Source organism: Macaca mulatta, chromosome 4 (assembly GCF_049350105.2).
Source record: "Macaca mulatta isolate MMU2019108-1 chromosome 4, T2T-MMU8v2.0, whole genome shotgun sequence".
Lineage (NCBI taxonomy): Eukaryota > Metazoa > Chordata > Mammalia > Primates > Cercopithecidae > Macaca > Macaca mulatta.
In genome coordinates, this window is record NC_133409.1 from 132,418,582 (window position 1) to 132,435,047 (window position 16,466).

At 33.2% G+C, this 16,466-nt stretch overlaps 1 protein-coding gene across 1 annotated transcript in view; it reads left to right on the forward strand.

Annotated features, from left to right (window-relative positions):
• Positions 1-3,475, forward strand: part of CRISP1 (cysteine rich secretory protein 1) — a 39,572-nt gene extending 36,097 nt beyond the window's left edge. The window contains 3 exon segments of the mRNA NM_001032811.1: positions 58-146; positions 2,892-3,018; positions 3,020-3,475. Coding sequence (NP_001027983.1) covers positions 58-146; positions 2,892-3,018 — 216 coding nt within the window. The 3' untranslated portion in view covers positions 3,020-3,475.
• The last annotated feature ends 12,991 nt before the right edge of the window (positions 3,476-16,466 follow it).

Sequence of the window (16,466 nt, forward strand, 5' to 3'; positions counted from 1 at the left end):
GATTTTATATGCATTTTTCAAAGATGAGTTTTATGAAATCACTTTTTTTTATTCAAGGGGAAATGATCCTGAAACAAAGCATGAACCTTATAAGAAGGGTGTCCCATGTGAAGCCTGCCCAAATAACTGTGAAGACAAACTTTGCAGTAAGTTTTCTACATTATGTTTGTTTACAGTTAACCCATTGGTCTGGGAATGATACATCCTTTAAATTAAGCATTGAAAAACATTGCACTTTTGTACAGCTTTCATCTCATTCATACCAAAGAAAATACACAAATTATTTCTGCTTACCCCTCCCCAATTGCCAGAGTGACTGAAGACTGTTGATTTAACCTATGGCAAAGGAAATTACAAAGTCTAGGTCTGACAACTCGAGTTCCCACCCTATAGATTAAAATACTTAAGGTCAACCTAGATAAAATATTGAGGTAAGTGTAGATTTTTCTCTGCTCTCTAAAAAGTTCTTGGGCCCTCTTATTGCAGCCCATAATTTAGGCTCGTTGCTTTCAGTTTACCGATGTTCTCCAATTGCTTGCCACTCCATGACTACTCAGGTTGCCTGACCACCTATTATAGCATGAAATTTTTACTGAGTGATCCTTATTCTTCTTTTGTTCCTGTGAACCACCTAAAAAGTTAGCTGATGCTCATATTATTTCTTACATTCCTTACAGCCTCTTTTTTTTTCAATTTCTTGAAAAATCTTACCTAAGGTGAAGTTGTAGCCAAATGGGTGCCATTTCTGTTTATTTACTTAGATAGCCAAATTTCACTTTTTAAAGCCTACCTGCAACCATAATTTCTTAATTCCTAGGAATAATATTGATTAAGATAAATTATATTAGTAATAAGTCTGTGGAGGAAAAAATAAACCTAAGAAAAATATCCTGTGACCTCCAACTTGAAAGGTCACTTATTTTTCTTCACCTAATCAGGTTACTCTATTTGCTTTTACAGTAAGAAAGAAAATGGATTCTTCTTCCTCCTTTTACCTTTCTCTCATTTCTCTTCTCTTTTGCTCTTAATTTATTTACTTCTCTGTCTGTCTTCCTCTCTCTTTCTCTGTATCCACTTCACTTTTTATACCCCGTTTCTGGAAAAAAAAATGTAGTTGGAGAGAGTTTCCTCCTCATCAAAAATAAAAATAAAAATAAAAATAAAAATCAACCAATTTTCTATGCCTTAGGGGGAGAAAGGATGGCAATTTAGTAGATTTTTAGAATCTAGGTGAGAAAAACAATGTCTGTAGTGGTGTAATAATTTAATAGAAGTAAAAGAAGAGTAGGAAAGAGAAATGTTACTCAAGAAGATTGATTCTATTACATAGACGATGTATATCATAAGCCCTTTCTTTACCTGTAAGTGTTTGAGGAAGTGAGAGCTATTAAAGAAATATATGAACTTAAGAATTGAATATATTGGGCACAAACAGTGCTAAAAATGTAAGACCTAGATATGCAGATGTAAATCATTTAATGCAATTCGAATGAAATGTATAAAAATAATAATTCTTACTTATAATATTAGGAAAGTATATAAATTAATAACAACAGATAAAAGAAAACAATGGATTACAACACTTTATAGATTCAAAGAAAAAATATGTTACCTCTAAAGGAAAAAAATCCATTGATAATTTTACAGATTCAAAGAAAAAAATGTTACCTCTAAAGGAAAAAAATCCATTGATAATCATATTTCACCAGAATACTACATAAGAGAATAAAGTAGGATAATGATAGGTAATTGATTTTTTTCAAAAAGGAGTAATGACTTTGGCAAATTGCTGATTATAGGAAAAAGAAGCAGAGATACACTATCAAATATACAATTGCTCAGGAGTAATATAACATCCACATTTCATTTCCTTGTTGCACCTTGATAAATCTACTGTAGTTATTCTCCAAGTTCCTGAAAGGTGAATCAGTTTAATAATTTAGGAAGGGAAAATGTATACAGCGTAGAAAGATATTGACTAAAATAATAAACAGTAAGACATAAATGTAAATTTAAAATTTATAAGATTGTTACAAATTTCATGCAATGATCGAACTTTATAATTGAAAGAGAAGAAATATAATGGAAAAATTTAAATTGACCACCAAATTATCAAGATTCAAATTCAGGACTGCATGATAAGGTCAGAAAATCTTAAAAGAGAGAGGGAATTAAATTCTTGTTATTCTTGCCTTTATAGAGAGACAAATAGATCCATTTGTTATTTGTGATAGAGAATTCAGGTTAAAAACTATTTTAGTAAACTTTTTGATGCTATTGCCACAAATTTAAAATGTTGGGTATCTTCATTGTGATTGGAGAATTTTGTGTGCATTTCTGCCTCTGTATGTACCAGAATATAGGTGCGTGCACATCCATGGGATAGAGCAAGGTGAGAAAAATCACTAGAATGTTAATCGAGATAACCTCTGGGTGGGTGGGTGCCATCCTATATGTGGTTTTTAATTCCATTTTCCATTGGCTATACATCACTTTTAATAATCCAAAGCAAACCTTTAACCAATAAACAATGCAGCAGTAGATAATTAGACAAAATAGTGTGACTATTTTATATTGAAATGGCATAGTTAATACTTTCAAAATGACAATGTAATTTAAAAAATAATTCCTCTCCAATCTGTTTATATTGGATTTAAAAAATTGTGATAAAAAACCTGTTTTATACAAAGACAAAAATTTTACCTTTTTCTTTCAAACATGATCTTATCACCTGTTTTGCATTCGGATTAGCATAAGTTAGCTTATGCTAATCAAATTGAGTTAGCTATTGTTAATAAAAATTTCTTTGTGTCTTTAATAAGATGGTCTCTTTCCTCGGCAAATGTGATTTTTAAAAGGTTGTGTTGTAAAACCATACTATTTTCTTTCAGCTAACCCCTGTATCTACTATGATGAATACACCGACTGTAGCTTAGAAGTCCGTTTTCTTGGATGCAACCACTCGACACCTCGCATGTTCTGTAAAGCCACTTGTCTGTGTGACACTGAGATAAAATAGGTCTTTGTTATTTTCATCAGTTCTGTGCTGTGACGATGAGGAGGAGATGTCTGTTGGATCATGTCTTTTGCTATAGTTCAGTAGCTTCTGCTAAATTTTATTTGATTTTAATCATGCTAGAGATCTTAACTCCTGTCCTGATACATCCTGAAGTAACACTGTTTTCAATTTTCTTATTACTGGAGTAAAAGGCCAAGCCCAACGCCTGCCTTAAATTTAAATCATGCAATTTATAGTTCTTAAGTTGGCATAATTCAACTTACGGTATAACTGAGTCCCTCAACAGTAACCTGGGCTAAAGTAGGTCTTACGTGGTTGAACTCCCACCGCTGCTTTCCCCATATTTTCAGCCACTCTGATTATCTTCCCTGCACAACTAACATCCAGTAATAATTCTTCACTTTTAAAATTTTACTTCTACTTTAAATCAATAATTAAAGGAATCCACAAAGCAAACAGAGTTCAGTCTCATCTTGCAAGGTAAATATCACTTAATTGGAAGTAGTTTAAATGTCTCATTGTTTTATTGTCACATTTATATATACATTTGTGAAGCAAGAAACAATAAAAAAAGCTTCGTGTGCCATTAATTTAACAAAATATGTATTCAGTACTGATTGCATGCAAGATGCATGTTTATATATACAGAAAGAATACAGTTTCATTTCATTTCAAAGGCAGTATAAAAGAAATATAAAAATAGCATAATATGAGAAATAAATAAGTCCCAAAAGACATACGGGTCACATATTATTATTGCCAGATGAGCATAAATAGCTTTTGTTTGGAGATTCAGGAAAGCCTTAAGGGTGGAATGACACATCTTCTGAGTAAACAGGATTGCAAAGGTTATGATTATTTCAACACAATGGAACAGCACAGTTAAGGCCAACAAACGTAAAATGCACTGAAGCATTAGGGAATATTGAAGGGCTTGACATGAGAAAAGGGAAGGCTAGAAATATTTGGTCAAATTTTAACATTATACCAAAGTTATACCCTACTTGTATATTTCTTTGCTCATTTTAATAAAAAGTAGCTCTACCTACTTGTATATTTCTTTACTCATTTTAATAAAGTGTTTGGAGAAAAAAAAGACATCACCCACTTTCCAAAAGTAAAAAAACCATGCCTTAAACCCATTCTGCATCATACAGAGGTTCTTGTCACAGATACAAAAATTCTGTGTGGCTCCAAGAAAAGAGGACAATTTGAGAATGATGCCCTCTTGACATGACCCATGTCTTTCCATCTAGATCCATGGGCATTTCTCCCATGTAAATCCTTCAGACCCTTTCTCACTTTTTATTTAAACTACATTCGTTAGATCTACCCACCTGATTGTATCTATCTTTTGAGTAATTGTCATTAGCATAATCATGGACATATTAGCATCAGGAGAACAGTAACTTATCCTGTGACACTGTAAGTAGGATGGTACTTTATAGCTGAAATACTTAATACATTACAAAAATCAAAGTAATAATAATTTACCTAAGAAAATTAAATGCATGTGCTGTAGAAAATCTTTACTTATTTTTTCATTATCAGGTATTATGATTTCTCTTACCTCACCAAGGTAGCATTAGATTTTAGAGTGATCAAATTAGAGCCCTGAGTTCTGAATTTTGCATGCTAGATAACCAACTAATCCTGCACTCTACTATAGGCAGTGTTACCGTGTTCTTACACTACAATATGCTCTCTCTAGAAGTTAACATGATACTTCTCAAAATTTGCATTCCAACTACATATCTTCCCACTTTGCATAAGAGTAAGCATATTCAAATATTTCTCAAGGGTTGGGGAAGGAGGAGGAAGGGTAAGTCTATGTCTTAGGAAAATCAAATATGCAAGTAACAAAACTTTGACTTTGTCTACATTACCCAAGTTTAAATAATATGCTGGCTTATTTCGCAATAAATTATATTTGTTAAATATGAAAAGTATTTCCCCCCAAAATATCTCAGAGCACATTGACTATGTGAAAAGTACCCCGTAATGAAGAAGATTGGGGGTGGGGGATGACCTCATGTACACCATTCTTCTATTATCTCAGAAGCTTTCAGAATCACACATATTGTTTGGAAAATCATTTTAAAAAGCTATTTTTAGATGACAGTGGAAAGAATTCTTATTTACTATGCAACAGCTTTCTTAAAAACAGAAAGTCTTATACCTCTTTCCAAACGTTACTGAATATAGAATAAATATAACAAATAATTTTGAAGCAGAAACAATATCCAGTGGCAGTCTGTACTTTCACAGCAGTTAAAAAAAAAAAAAAGAAAAAAAAAAAGGTCTAGGTGTATAATACAAAGATTAAGAGCATGAGCAGAGATGTCACCCAGCTGGTTTGAATTCAGGGCACAACATGTGCTTGCTCTGTGACTTTGAAAAAGATTATTTTTCTTTGTCCTCATTCATAAGTTATAGTAAGAGACAGAACCTACTTCATAAGTTTGTTTTAAGGATTGAATGAGTTCATATGTAAAATCCTTAGAAAGGTATCTGGTGCTTAAAGTGTGCTCGATGACTATTAGCCGGCATTAGTATTCATTCTCTTCAAACTCCAGTCCCTGAGCTCTGCGCTTCAGACATAGTTGATGGCACTCTCTGGACTCTTCCTTTTGTGAACTCAGCAGTGAACACGTGTTATGGTAATAAATGAACAATCTCTTCCCCAACCCAAATAACATAACAAGTATGGAGTAATTTATTAATACAACAAAGGGATTTTCAAGAAATCTATAGTATAAAACTACCTTTAATTAAACAAAACATTCAATTTAGCAGAAATATCTGATTTCACTGCATTATTTAGTAATATCGTACAATCATAATGGAAATAGCAAGAGGAGCTTTTATAGAGTTTATCCTAAATTCATTCAGAAAATAATTATTCGATAGAGATCACCAAAATTAAAATTAAATTAAAAGATGTATGTTTTGATAAAGATATTTACATATGAGAAAGATAACGTTTGGAAAACAGTATTAAAATACTAGGGCAGGAAATTTGAACAAAATCATGACATGAAATCTTGAAAGTGTTTATTTGAAGACAGTAATTTCACTGGAAAACTTTTTAAAAAATGAGCAAGTGAAAGGTTAAGATTAATTTTTAAATCTTTTAGTTTAAAAGGTCAATACATAGTTGATTTGTGTGGCTTATGTATGTTTACATAAATATAAAAAATGAATCTATAGATCAGTAATAATGAAAAATGTTACATTAGAAAAAAAGAGGAGAGAAAAACCACTAAATAGATACAGAAATACACATACCATTAAACAGAAAAGTTATCTCTTTCATAATACAAAAATGTATTTCAAATATAGGTAGGATTATCTTTCTGTCCAGCTAAGAATAAATTAATTATATGCTAAAATCTACCCATCAGAGAAGTGGAAGAGGCAACCATTTCTATACATTATTAGTAGGAACTAAGTTTGAAAAAAGACCCCTATTTAAAGATACCAAGTGAATTAAAAAAAAACATGCTTTTTTTTTGTCAGTTTCTCGTGAAGGAATGTATTATACTGAAATGCTCACATGCAAAAATATGTCTCTATAAAAAGATTTTTACTTAAGCATTATTTATTATTAAGGAAAACCAAACGCTATAAAAATACACCTAGGTGCAGAAATAAAAAGCTAAGTAAATTAGGAATGATCCATGATACGAAATACTAGGCAGGTGGTTAGAAAAACGATTAAAGTTTTTATATTCTTGTGATGAGAGATGCAGTTTTCTAAAAGTCAAAATTATAGAATCTACATACATATGACATGATCTAGTATTTCCCTCCCCCATCCACTTCTCTGTTGCTCTCATTCCTCCTTTCACTCAAACATTTTGATTTTTTACATTTCTAGCATCATGACTGGAAACACTTTATACCGCTGTGAGTTATTTGAAATATCTAATCCTTTGATTGCATTTTATTAAATTACACAATTTGAAAAAATGCAGATAACTTTTTTAGACACACGTTTTAAGTAAGTAGAGGAATGAAAGTGAAAACAAAATATTAAACAATGAGTCCTTAGTGTTGTAAAATATTAACATATTCAGTGATCAAGAAGCACAAATCTTTGCCTGTTTCAAATGAGGACATAAACATTAGTAAATTTGAACACTAAAGAAATATGGCCAATAGTGTAGCTACAAGCAAAGCCCAATACCTGGTATTTGTTTTTAGTTTCAGTGTGTTTTATTTTCCCAAAAATCCGCTGTTTTCTCCTGAAAGTTGATACAAAAGAAAGTTCCCTGGGTATCCACCATGTGTCACATCACTTGGAAGAGGGAGTAGAAACCATGCTTACTTATAAGAAGAATATTGGCTAAGTGACTTAAATAGCTTCATAGGCTATCTCCAAGGAAACGTGTGGCAAACAACGGTGTAATTTTTCAGAATGGTCTTCAACATCACCCTCATGCCCATAGCTTATCAACAGGGTCTACGGACAGAGTAGCACACTTACTCATAGTATGAAAACTCATGATATATTTCAAGGTCACTGTCGGGGGCGGAGACTCAGGAGCCCAAAACAGGTATGTGTTTCTCTCTCTCTCTGAATCTCTCTCTCTCTGTCTCTCTCTGTCTCTCTCTCTCTCTCTCTCTCTCTGGGGGTGTGTGTGTGTGTGTGTGTGTGTGTGTGTGTGTGTTTACATGTATGAATGAAAGTCAAGATGATCTGTGAAGCAAAGGTAGAAAAGGTCAACATTCCGAATAAAAATCTGATTAGGTTGTCAGGTAGCAGTGGAGGGCAGGGTGGCAAAAAATAGATTTAGATTACTGGGTAACTTGAAAAGAAAGCCTAAATGATGCCTCAAACAAAGATAGCACGTTCTTGACTCTTCATTATAAGAATACTACAATATATACTATATTCTGTATAGATGTGTATGGAGACAAAAATAAAATCTTTCAAAGTGTCCAGACTGATAATTGCCATGCAAGGTAATAGTGGACTTTCGAAATGTGCTCAAAGCCTAAATAGTTGGGACATCATGGTAAACGCTATGTTTTCCTTAACAAGGAAGGGCACTGCTATTCCCTCACTGCTAAAGGAATGGTGATACCAGAATAGCTCTGGGATTATATACGGCAAACCATTGTATCATAGTAGGGATGTGGTATGTTCCTTATACGTATATTAGCATGTAGTTACTGCATGTTTTTATGGGAAGAAAAATCATGAAGCAATATAGAAAATTTCCTATTGTGAAACCAATGGCCTCATGTAAAAATGGAATAGAAATGTTTTTATCCGGCTTCACAGAATGTAAAGTTCAGAATTCACTACCACTTAAATGCAAATCCTTCCAGAAAAGTACTTCCAAAACAAGACCTTGAGGTGGTATTTATGGCATTCACAGCAATATACACTGCATTTAGCAACCCTTTTGGAAGGGAACATTTGGGCACAAAAGGACCATAAATACCATGTCCGGTCTTTTACTTAATCTGTACAACACCCTATAACACTTTCGAGGAATTATTTATGTAGATATCTCTAGTGTACGAAAAACTTCACATTTGTTGGTAAAATTTTGTGAATATTGGAGCTTCTTTAGGCAGATAAATGAATCATATTACAAAAACTTGAGAATATTATTTAGTAAAAGACATATCAAACATGTATGTTCTTAAAATAAAGCTAAATTACCTCTGAAGAGGCATGATAATTATTTTGCTTCTGCAAATCTCAACTGCATTTAGGTTTCTGACTTGAGGTTGTAAATGTCAAATCATTTTTTCAAATAGTAACTATATTCAGGTGTTTAGAATTATGCTGAATGTTATTACTACACTGTGTCAGTTATACAGTATCACTTCAACTACATATAGCCTTTTGTGGTGGGATTTATTATTACAATTTTATGTATGTAAACACTAAGCTTCCAAAATTTTACATGACTTCATTATTAAATAGCTCGAAAGTAATAGAGAGATCCTACACAAAAATAGCTCCTTCTAAAATTTAGATGTCATAAAATAGTATAGAGGAAGTTATTAGAAGACTCTAATGTGGAAAGTATACGCATGAAACGTAGGTTTTGAAATTCTTTTCTTTCTCATCCATTCCAACCATTTTATGAACAGAATTTTTAAATACTTGTTAAACTAAGCATTGCATAGAGCTGTCAAATAATAATTAGAATGTTAGAACCATGATAGAGAATGAGCTTCTAAGTGAGACATGTTTCAATTTAGAGAACAGACCTGGTATGGAGCCCTGATACCTCTCTTTGTGTCTGAAACTATGTGAGAGCTTCGATGGGGTTCTTATCTCATTTTAACCATTCCTTTGGACTGAGTCTAATACCATTCCCACCACATCATCATGCCTCCCAGAGGTATCCAGGAAGACTCAAATACCATTGAAATTTCCCTTGCCCGATGGTCTTGTGATGACTATCACTGAAACTGTATCCACGTACATATCTAAATATAATGTATTAAATGATGTTGTCATAGCAGAATTCTCATTTTGGTCAAGCTTTGAATTCAATTGTTTACTGAACTATGTCATGATCCCTCTTGATACTCTCTCCACCATTTTCTTTCTTTGTGCTTTTAAAAATTATTAGTATATGTGGGCTTAAGTTGGCCTTGTATTATTTATTTTTATCTGTGTCTCTGTTTGTTATTCCTCTGTTTCTCTTTACTTGCCTTCCTGTGAGTTATTTGAACATTTTTAATATTTCCATCTTAAATTTATACTGTTTTTGAGTATACCACTTTGTATAGCTTCTTCTAGTGGGTGCTCTACATATAAAAATATATATATATATCTACTTAAATTATCACAGTCTACTTGTATTGATATTTTGTCACTTAGAGTGAAGGGTAGAAACCTCACTTTTATTTAGGTACTTTTCCCTCCCACTTTAATAATATATTTATGCTAAGTGCTAACTTTACATATACTAAACATCTCCATGTGTGGTGTAACAATTTTTGCTTCAACCAACAAATATTTTAAGAAAATCACGAAGAGACAAGTCTCTTGCATTTAACCCTTATTTTTATCCATTCTGACGTTCTTTCTTTGCTGAATTTTTAAAACTTCTCTTATCATTTCTTTTTATTTTTCTTTAGAAAACATCCTTTAGCCATTCTTTAAGGGTAGGCTTACAAATCAATTATCTGACCCTTCTTTATGTGAGAATGCCTTTATGTTCCCTTTATTCCTCAAGTATACCTTCACTGGATATAGGATTCAGGGTTAATCATTATTTTTCAAGTACTTGTAAAGTGTGCCACTCTCTTCTGAACTTTGTGGTTTCAAATGAGAAATCTACTGTCACTAAAATTGTTATTCATCCATAGGTATACATTGTTCCTCTCTGCCTATTAAATTTTTTCATTAGCTCTAATTTTTCAGAAGTTTGTAAGGTGTTATGGCCTCTGTGCTGAGTTCTACTGAAGCCATTCCAAGCATTTTGTGGACAGTTTTTACATTTTCTGTCTGGAGTCAGACAGTTATTGCCAATTTCTTTTTCCTTCTTTATTATTTCACCCTTCTTCATCCCTTGGCTGAGTTGAGCAGGCTTTCCTTATTCTGTTTTAGTTTGTTTTAATTTTTGCCAGATCCTGTTACTAGTTCTGGGGTTGAGACTTCTGCAGTGCTCTGTCTAGTATACATGGGAAGCAAAAAGGAAACTCAGAGAAGTCATTTTTATGATGATACTCAAGTCCAAGGTCCTTATGCAGTTTGCTTTCTTAGTTTCACTTCTAGAGTCTTCCTGTACTTGTTTGTTGTGTATGCTCAAGTTTCTCAGTTTTAAGAAGGAGGATCTGAGAGAACGTGGCTCCTCTAACTTGGCCAATACCCTATCACTAAGTGAACTTGCATTTTTTTGCATGAATGAAGATTTTTCCTAAGGTCGCTGTGTAGGGGGTCAATTATCTACAGATGCAAGAAAACAGAGGTTTCCTGACCTGCAATATATAGAGTAAGCAATTCTTCTAATTGGTGGGGCTTTAAAATCTGAGTAAGAACTTCTCCACTGTGGTTCAGGGCCATGAAACGTATTTGTAAAGTGACAAATCATTATGGCATACGGTACGTGTAAACTCTCTCGACAGAAAAATTTCTGGCAAGAAGTTGCTCTCAACTGAACGATAAAGAGCTGAATGTCTGAGGGATCCTTTTATTAGTATTATCTATTTCTATTTATTATGAATCTTTGTCATTTTCTTTAAAAAATTGTTTTTCTGTCAAGCGCGTTTGCAAACTACTTATATGGAATGTTACAGCTCAGCATAGATACTGTATAAAAATTGCAAATATATGAAGAAGAAGCTCCTACAGTATGTGATCATTGGCAAGTCAATCTCCTGCTTTTCAATTGCCTTCAGAAAATTCTAAAACACTGAAGGTAGTGCAATTATTGATGGTACCACTAATATAAATATGGACACAGTCTATTGGAAAAGATAACTTACAAGATGAAAGGATGCCACAAAGAAACAACAAAGGATTTCTCCAGTATAATCTGAACCATGGTAATATTTTCAACAAGCAATATCTAATAACATCTGTCTAATGCACAAACCATATTGTTTTGAACAAATAATTTGACTTTTTAAAAAATATGGTCATAAGTTATCCATTTGCTGTTAACTATATATTAATATTCATCTCTCAGGTTTTCACCTCCTTTAGTAGTTTTCATCCATTTGTGAAAAATGTCTTTACTTTTCTTCCATAAACCCCTTTACATGAGTATGTACTCGCAGAAATTCCTGGACCTGCAGTTTTATTTGTTCCTGAATTCTTTCCTAATGTATTTCATGTATTATAATATTTTAAAAAATAATTTAGGTTAGCTGAGGATCTATTTTTCTATTTTTCCCCTGTCAGTAAGCCAATTTATCAAATATTACTTACCATATAAACTATTTTCTATTTTCATTTATTTATTTATTTGATTTTTATGTTTTGTGTATACATAGTAGGTGTCTATATTTATGGGGTACACAAGATGTTTTGATACAGGCATGCAGTGTGAAATAATCACATCATAGAGAATGGGGTATCCATCTCCTCAAGCATTTATCCTTTGAGTAACAAACAATCCAATTACAGTCTTTTAAATTATTTTAAAATGTACAGTTATTATTGACTATAGTCACTCTATTGTGCTATCAAATAGTAGGACTTATTCATTCTTTCTAAATATTTTTGTACCCATTAACCACCCCCACCTCCCCCGCAACGCCTCACTACCCTATGCAGCTTCTGATAACCATCCTTCTATTCTCTATGTCCATGAGTTCGATTATGATTTTTAGATCCCACAAATGTGAGAACATGTGATGTTTGTCTTTCTGTGCCTGGGTTATATCACTTAACATAATAATCTCTAGTTCCATTCATGTTTTTGCAAATGACTGAATCTCATTCTTTTTTATGACTGAATAGTTCTCCATTGTATTTATGTACCACATTTTCTCTATCCAATCATCTATGGAACCTAGTGTCTGAATGTACAGGGTCTCTTCCTAAATTTTCTCTTTTATCCTATTGATCTATTTAAATCATTCTATGCCTTTTTCTCTGTGATTTCAATGTTTAAGCTTCATATTTGTCTTAATATCTGATAGGGCGAGGGGCTCTATTATTATCTTTCTTAAATGTCCCTATTAAAAAAGTTCTTATTTTCCCATTTAAAACTTACGATATGTTCATCTGTCCACCCTCTAAAAATCCTATGGATTATGATTGTCTTTGTATGAATTTATAGATTGTTTGAGAAAAATTTTCTTCTTTCATTGCCAAATCATCTCACCCATGAACATGTGTGTCAGTTATTTTTCCAGATTTAAAAAAAAAATACGTTTAATAGAGTTTTAACGTGTTCTTCACTCATAGTGGCTAATAAATTTAAATTTGACTAATCTCTTGATATTTCAGAATACATTAAGAATGGAAGTGAAATTATTAAACCTGATAAAAAGAACTGTTAAACTAATATGAAAAGTAAAATATATTATGTATAAAGAAGCCGTTATAATATGCCTGTCATGACTGCAGTTGTTCAAAATATAAAATATGGCTGTAATTACTTGACAAAGTTGTTTAAAATACCCAGGAGTATTTTGAAAACTAGACATCTCTTATATGTGATTTATTTTTCCTTTCTGAAAACTTTAAACAATTTTCTTTTTTTTCTTTTATTTATTTGTTTATTTTCTTTTTTTATTATTATACTTTAAGTTCTAGGGTACATGTGCGCAACGTACAGGTTTGTTACATATGTATACATGTGCCATGTTAGTGTGCTGCACCCGTTAACTTGTCGTTTACATTACGTATATCTCTTGAAATGCTATCCCTCCTTCTTGCTGTGTTGTTTAAATTCATTGTGCTATTTCTACGTACGTGTCTTAAATCTTAGCTGTTTTGCATAACGCATGATCCTCTCTCTCTCCCCTTCTCTATTTTTCAGAGGTGAGGGTCTTGCTATGTTACCCAGGCCGGAGCGCAGTGACTACTTACAGACACGATCATAGTGCACTAGAGCCTTGAACTCCCGGGCTCCAGTATTTCTCCTGCCTCAGCCTCCTGAGTAGCTAGGACTACAGGAGTGCGCCACCATTCTTGGCATAATCCTCTTTTTTTGTGAGATCTTATGTTATTTTTCATGATACATAATTATTTTCTCAAATATTTTGTCACATTTATTTATACTTTCTCTCCTTTTATGACTATCACTGGTGGATCTTGACAATTTCTTTAAGTTTTTACATATCTTGACTTTGTTATCATTCTCTTTGGCCCTTTTCAATACATTCTGAAAGCACTGCACCCCCTTGCTTCAGCTCACTCATTCTTTCTTTACCTATTTATATAACTGATGAACTATGCAACCTATCCTTTTGAGTTTTTATTTTAACTATTTTTTATTTCATTTCCAATATCTCTAAGCAGTTATATTTTATAATAGCTTGATCACCATTTAGATTTCCATTGTTTATTTCTTTGCAACTTTTGTGCTTTTTACAATTTGTATTGATTTTTTTAAGTAGTTTAGTTTCTTTTAGTATATGATATTCCACTGTTATCTTCCTCTCATAAGATTAAATATTTTTGAATCGATATATTTGTTGGCTTTGTTGGTATATCTGAAGACATCAGAAAAGACTTCTCACTTTATTTATTTTTTTTTCTGTGTTAGGTTGAGTTGAAGAAAGTCACAAGACGTGAGATGTTTTGTGTTGCAGTTAATGGTCTCTTCCTCCCTATCCTCTGTTTCCACAAATGGACAATTCCTTCTCACAGGGTAACCTCTCTGCTGCTGTACTCATAATTTCTTCCTTCTCTGCTACATCTGTTTTAATTGTCAAGGGATAGAGGCTGCCAGACTTAAATGTATTTGTCGTTCTAGGTTTTTGGCTTCCCACTTCAGCCTGCCTCCAGCAGTGTTCTAAAATTACAATGGCCAAAGTGAGAGCAGCAGATGCTCTAAATCTATTTCCACGATACCTGTCTCATGATCAAGATACAAGTTTCTTTTGCCTCCTTTTATTTTTTTGATGTTTCCTTTTGTTTGACGTATTTTTTGAACTTCTTAGACCTAAATTCCAGACATGGCCAGCACTTCTTTCATCAAAGTTCATTCCCCTCCCCACTGCTACCCCAGTTACATCCATCCTAATCTCAATCACTGGCTTGATCTCAACAGGGATGAGTCCAAGATAGATAGTTCAACAAAAATCCTGTACAGCAACCTATCTTTTCCCCATGAACTTTGGACATCTCCTAATGAGGCTATTTCTTTGTGCCCCTCAAGAAAACAAAAGAATTAACCATCCTTGGGTACATCAATTTTTATAATTGAGAAAAAAGCTATATTAAAATTCAGGTCTAATTTCTGTTGTCTCTAGGGGTAGAGGAAGTTCAGAAAACTAATATGTCTTACTTAAATTTCCACCTTATAAGGGAATTAGTGATGTCTGGCCATTTTCTGGAATATGTATATTCTTTTTTTTTTTTTTTTTTTTTTTTTTTTTAAGACGGAGTCTCGCTCTGTCGCCGGGGCTGGAGTGCAGTGGCCGGATCTCAGCTCACTGCAAGCTCCGCCTCCCGGGTTCCCGCCATTCTCCTGCCTCAGCCTCCCGAGTAGCTGGGACCACAGGCGCCCGCCACCTCGCCCGGCTAGTTTTTTGTATTTTTAGTAGAGACGGGGTTTCACCGTATTAGCCAGGATGGTCTCGATCTCCTGACCTCGTGATCCGCCCGTCTCGGCCTCCCAAAGTGCTGGGATTACAGGCTTGAGCCACCGCGCCCGGCCTTGGAATATGTATATTCTTAAGGGATATTTCTATTAAGGTTATGAGAATCAATGATCTGTGTCCGCTTACATAGTTCATCTAATCTCTATTTAATTCTCATCAGTTCTATATTCCTTAGCTCTAAGTAACTCTCCTCAGTTTCTCTACTTAATGCTGGAACTAAAAACACACATTATATTTCCTTTTCTTTGCTGGAGCTAGACCCTATACACACTACGAGTCTCTCCTCCTCCGCCTGTATCCTGTATGGCAGTGGAAGATATCACATGATGTATTACAAAGCGTACATTTTAAAGACATTAAAAATCGTTCAATCATGTGCAGTTATTTAATGAGAAAATCTATTTTACATTATGCAGACCTGCAGAGGATATAGCATGACTGTCATTAATAAAAAAAGGTGTGTTTTATGAAAACTCAATTTGTTTTAGTCACATTCTTCTATTTCCTTTTGGAAGGTGTAAATTTTGCAGTGACCAAAATTCATAAAGGAAAATGAGACTCCTGCGTGTGTGTATTAGAAGATAATTATGCAGGCATGTAGAAGTTGTATTCCAATTTTTATTAACAAATTCATTACTTTATTTAATGATTTTTTAAAAATCTCCCTAAGACTAAAATTAAGAAAATCTTAGTAATGAAGTATTGTTAGAAAATTAACTTTGTTATTGTGGATTTGAAATCTCTATCTCCTAATTGCTATTTTAAAATTCTATTGAAGGATCATTTTTGAAGCACTTTATGAAAAATAAAAAATCTTAGAACATAATTTTTTGTTATGCAAGGTGATTCAGCTACAATTTGAATTCTAAGGGAATATGAAACACAATTGAATTTCAGCAACATATCAGTCCTCTTCTAGGATTAGTTTGAGATAAAGATGATTTGCCTTGTTTACTTTGTAATGATTCTTATTTAATTCAATTTAATAAAATTAAAATTTCCATGTAGGACCTCACATCATGGGTTTGTCCTATTCTGTGATTACCTGAAATAATAACTAATAACAGAGATGAGGAGGTATTCAGTATGCATAGTACCTACAGAAAATATGTCCTTGTGATTTGAGTGGTTTAGCCATTTTACTTTGTCCCCATGATTATCTAACGCACTTTGCAGTCACTTAGGAAAC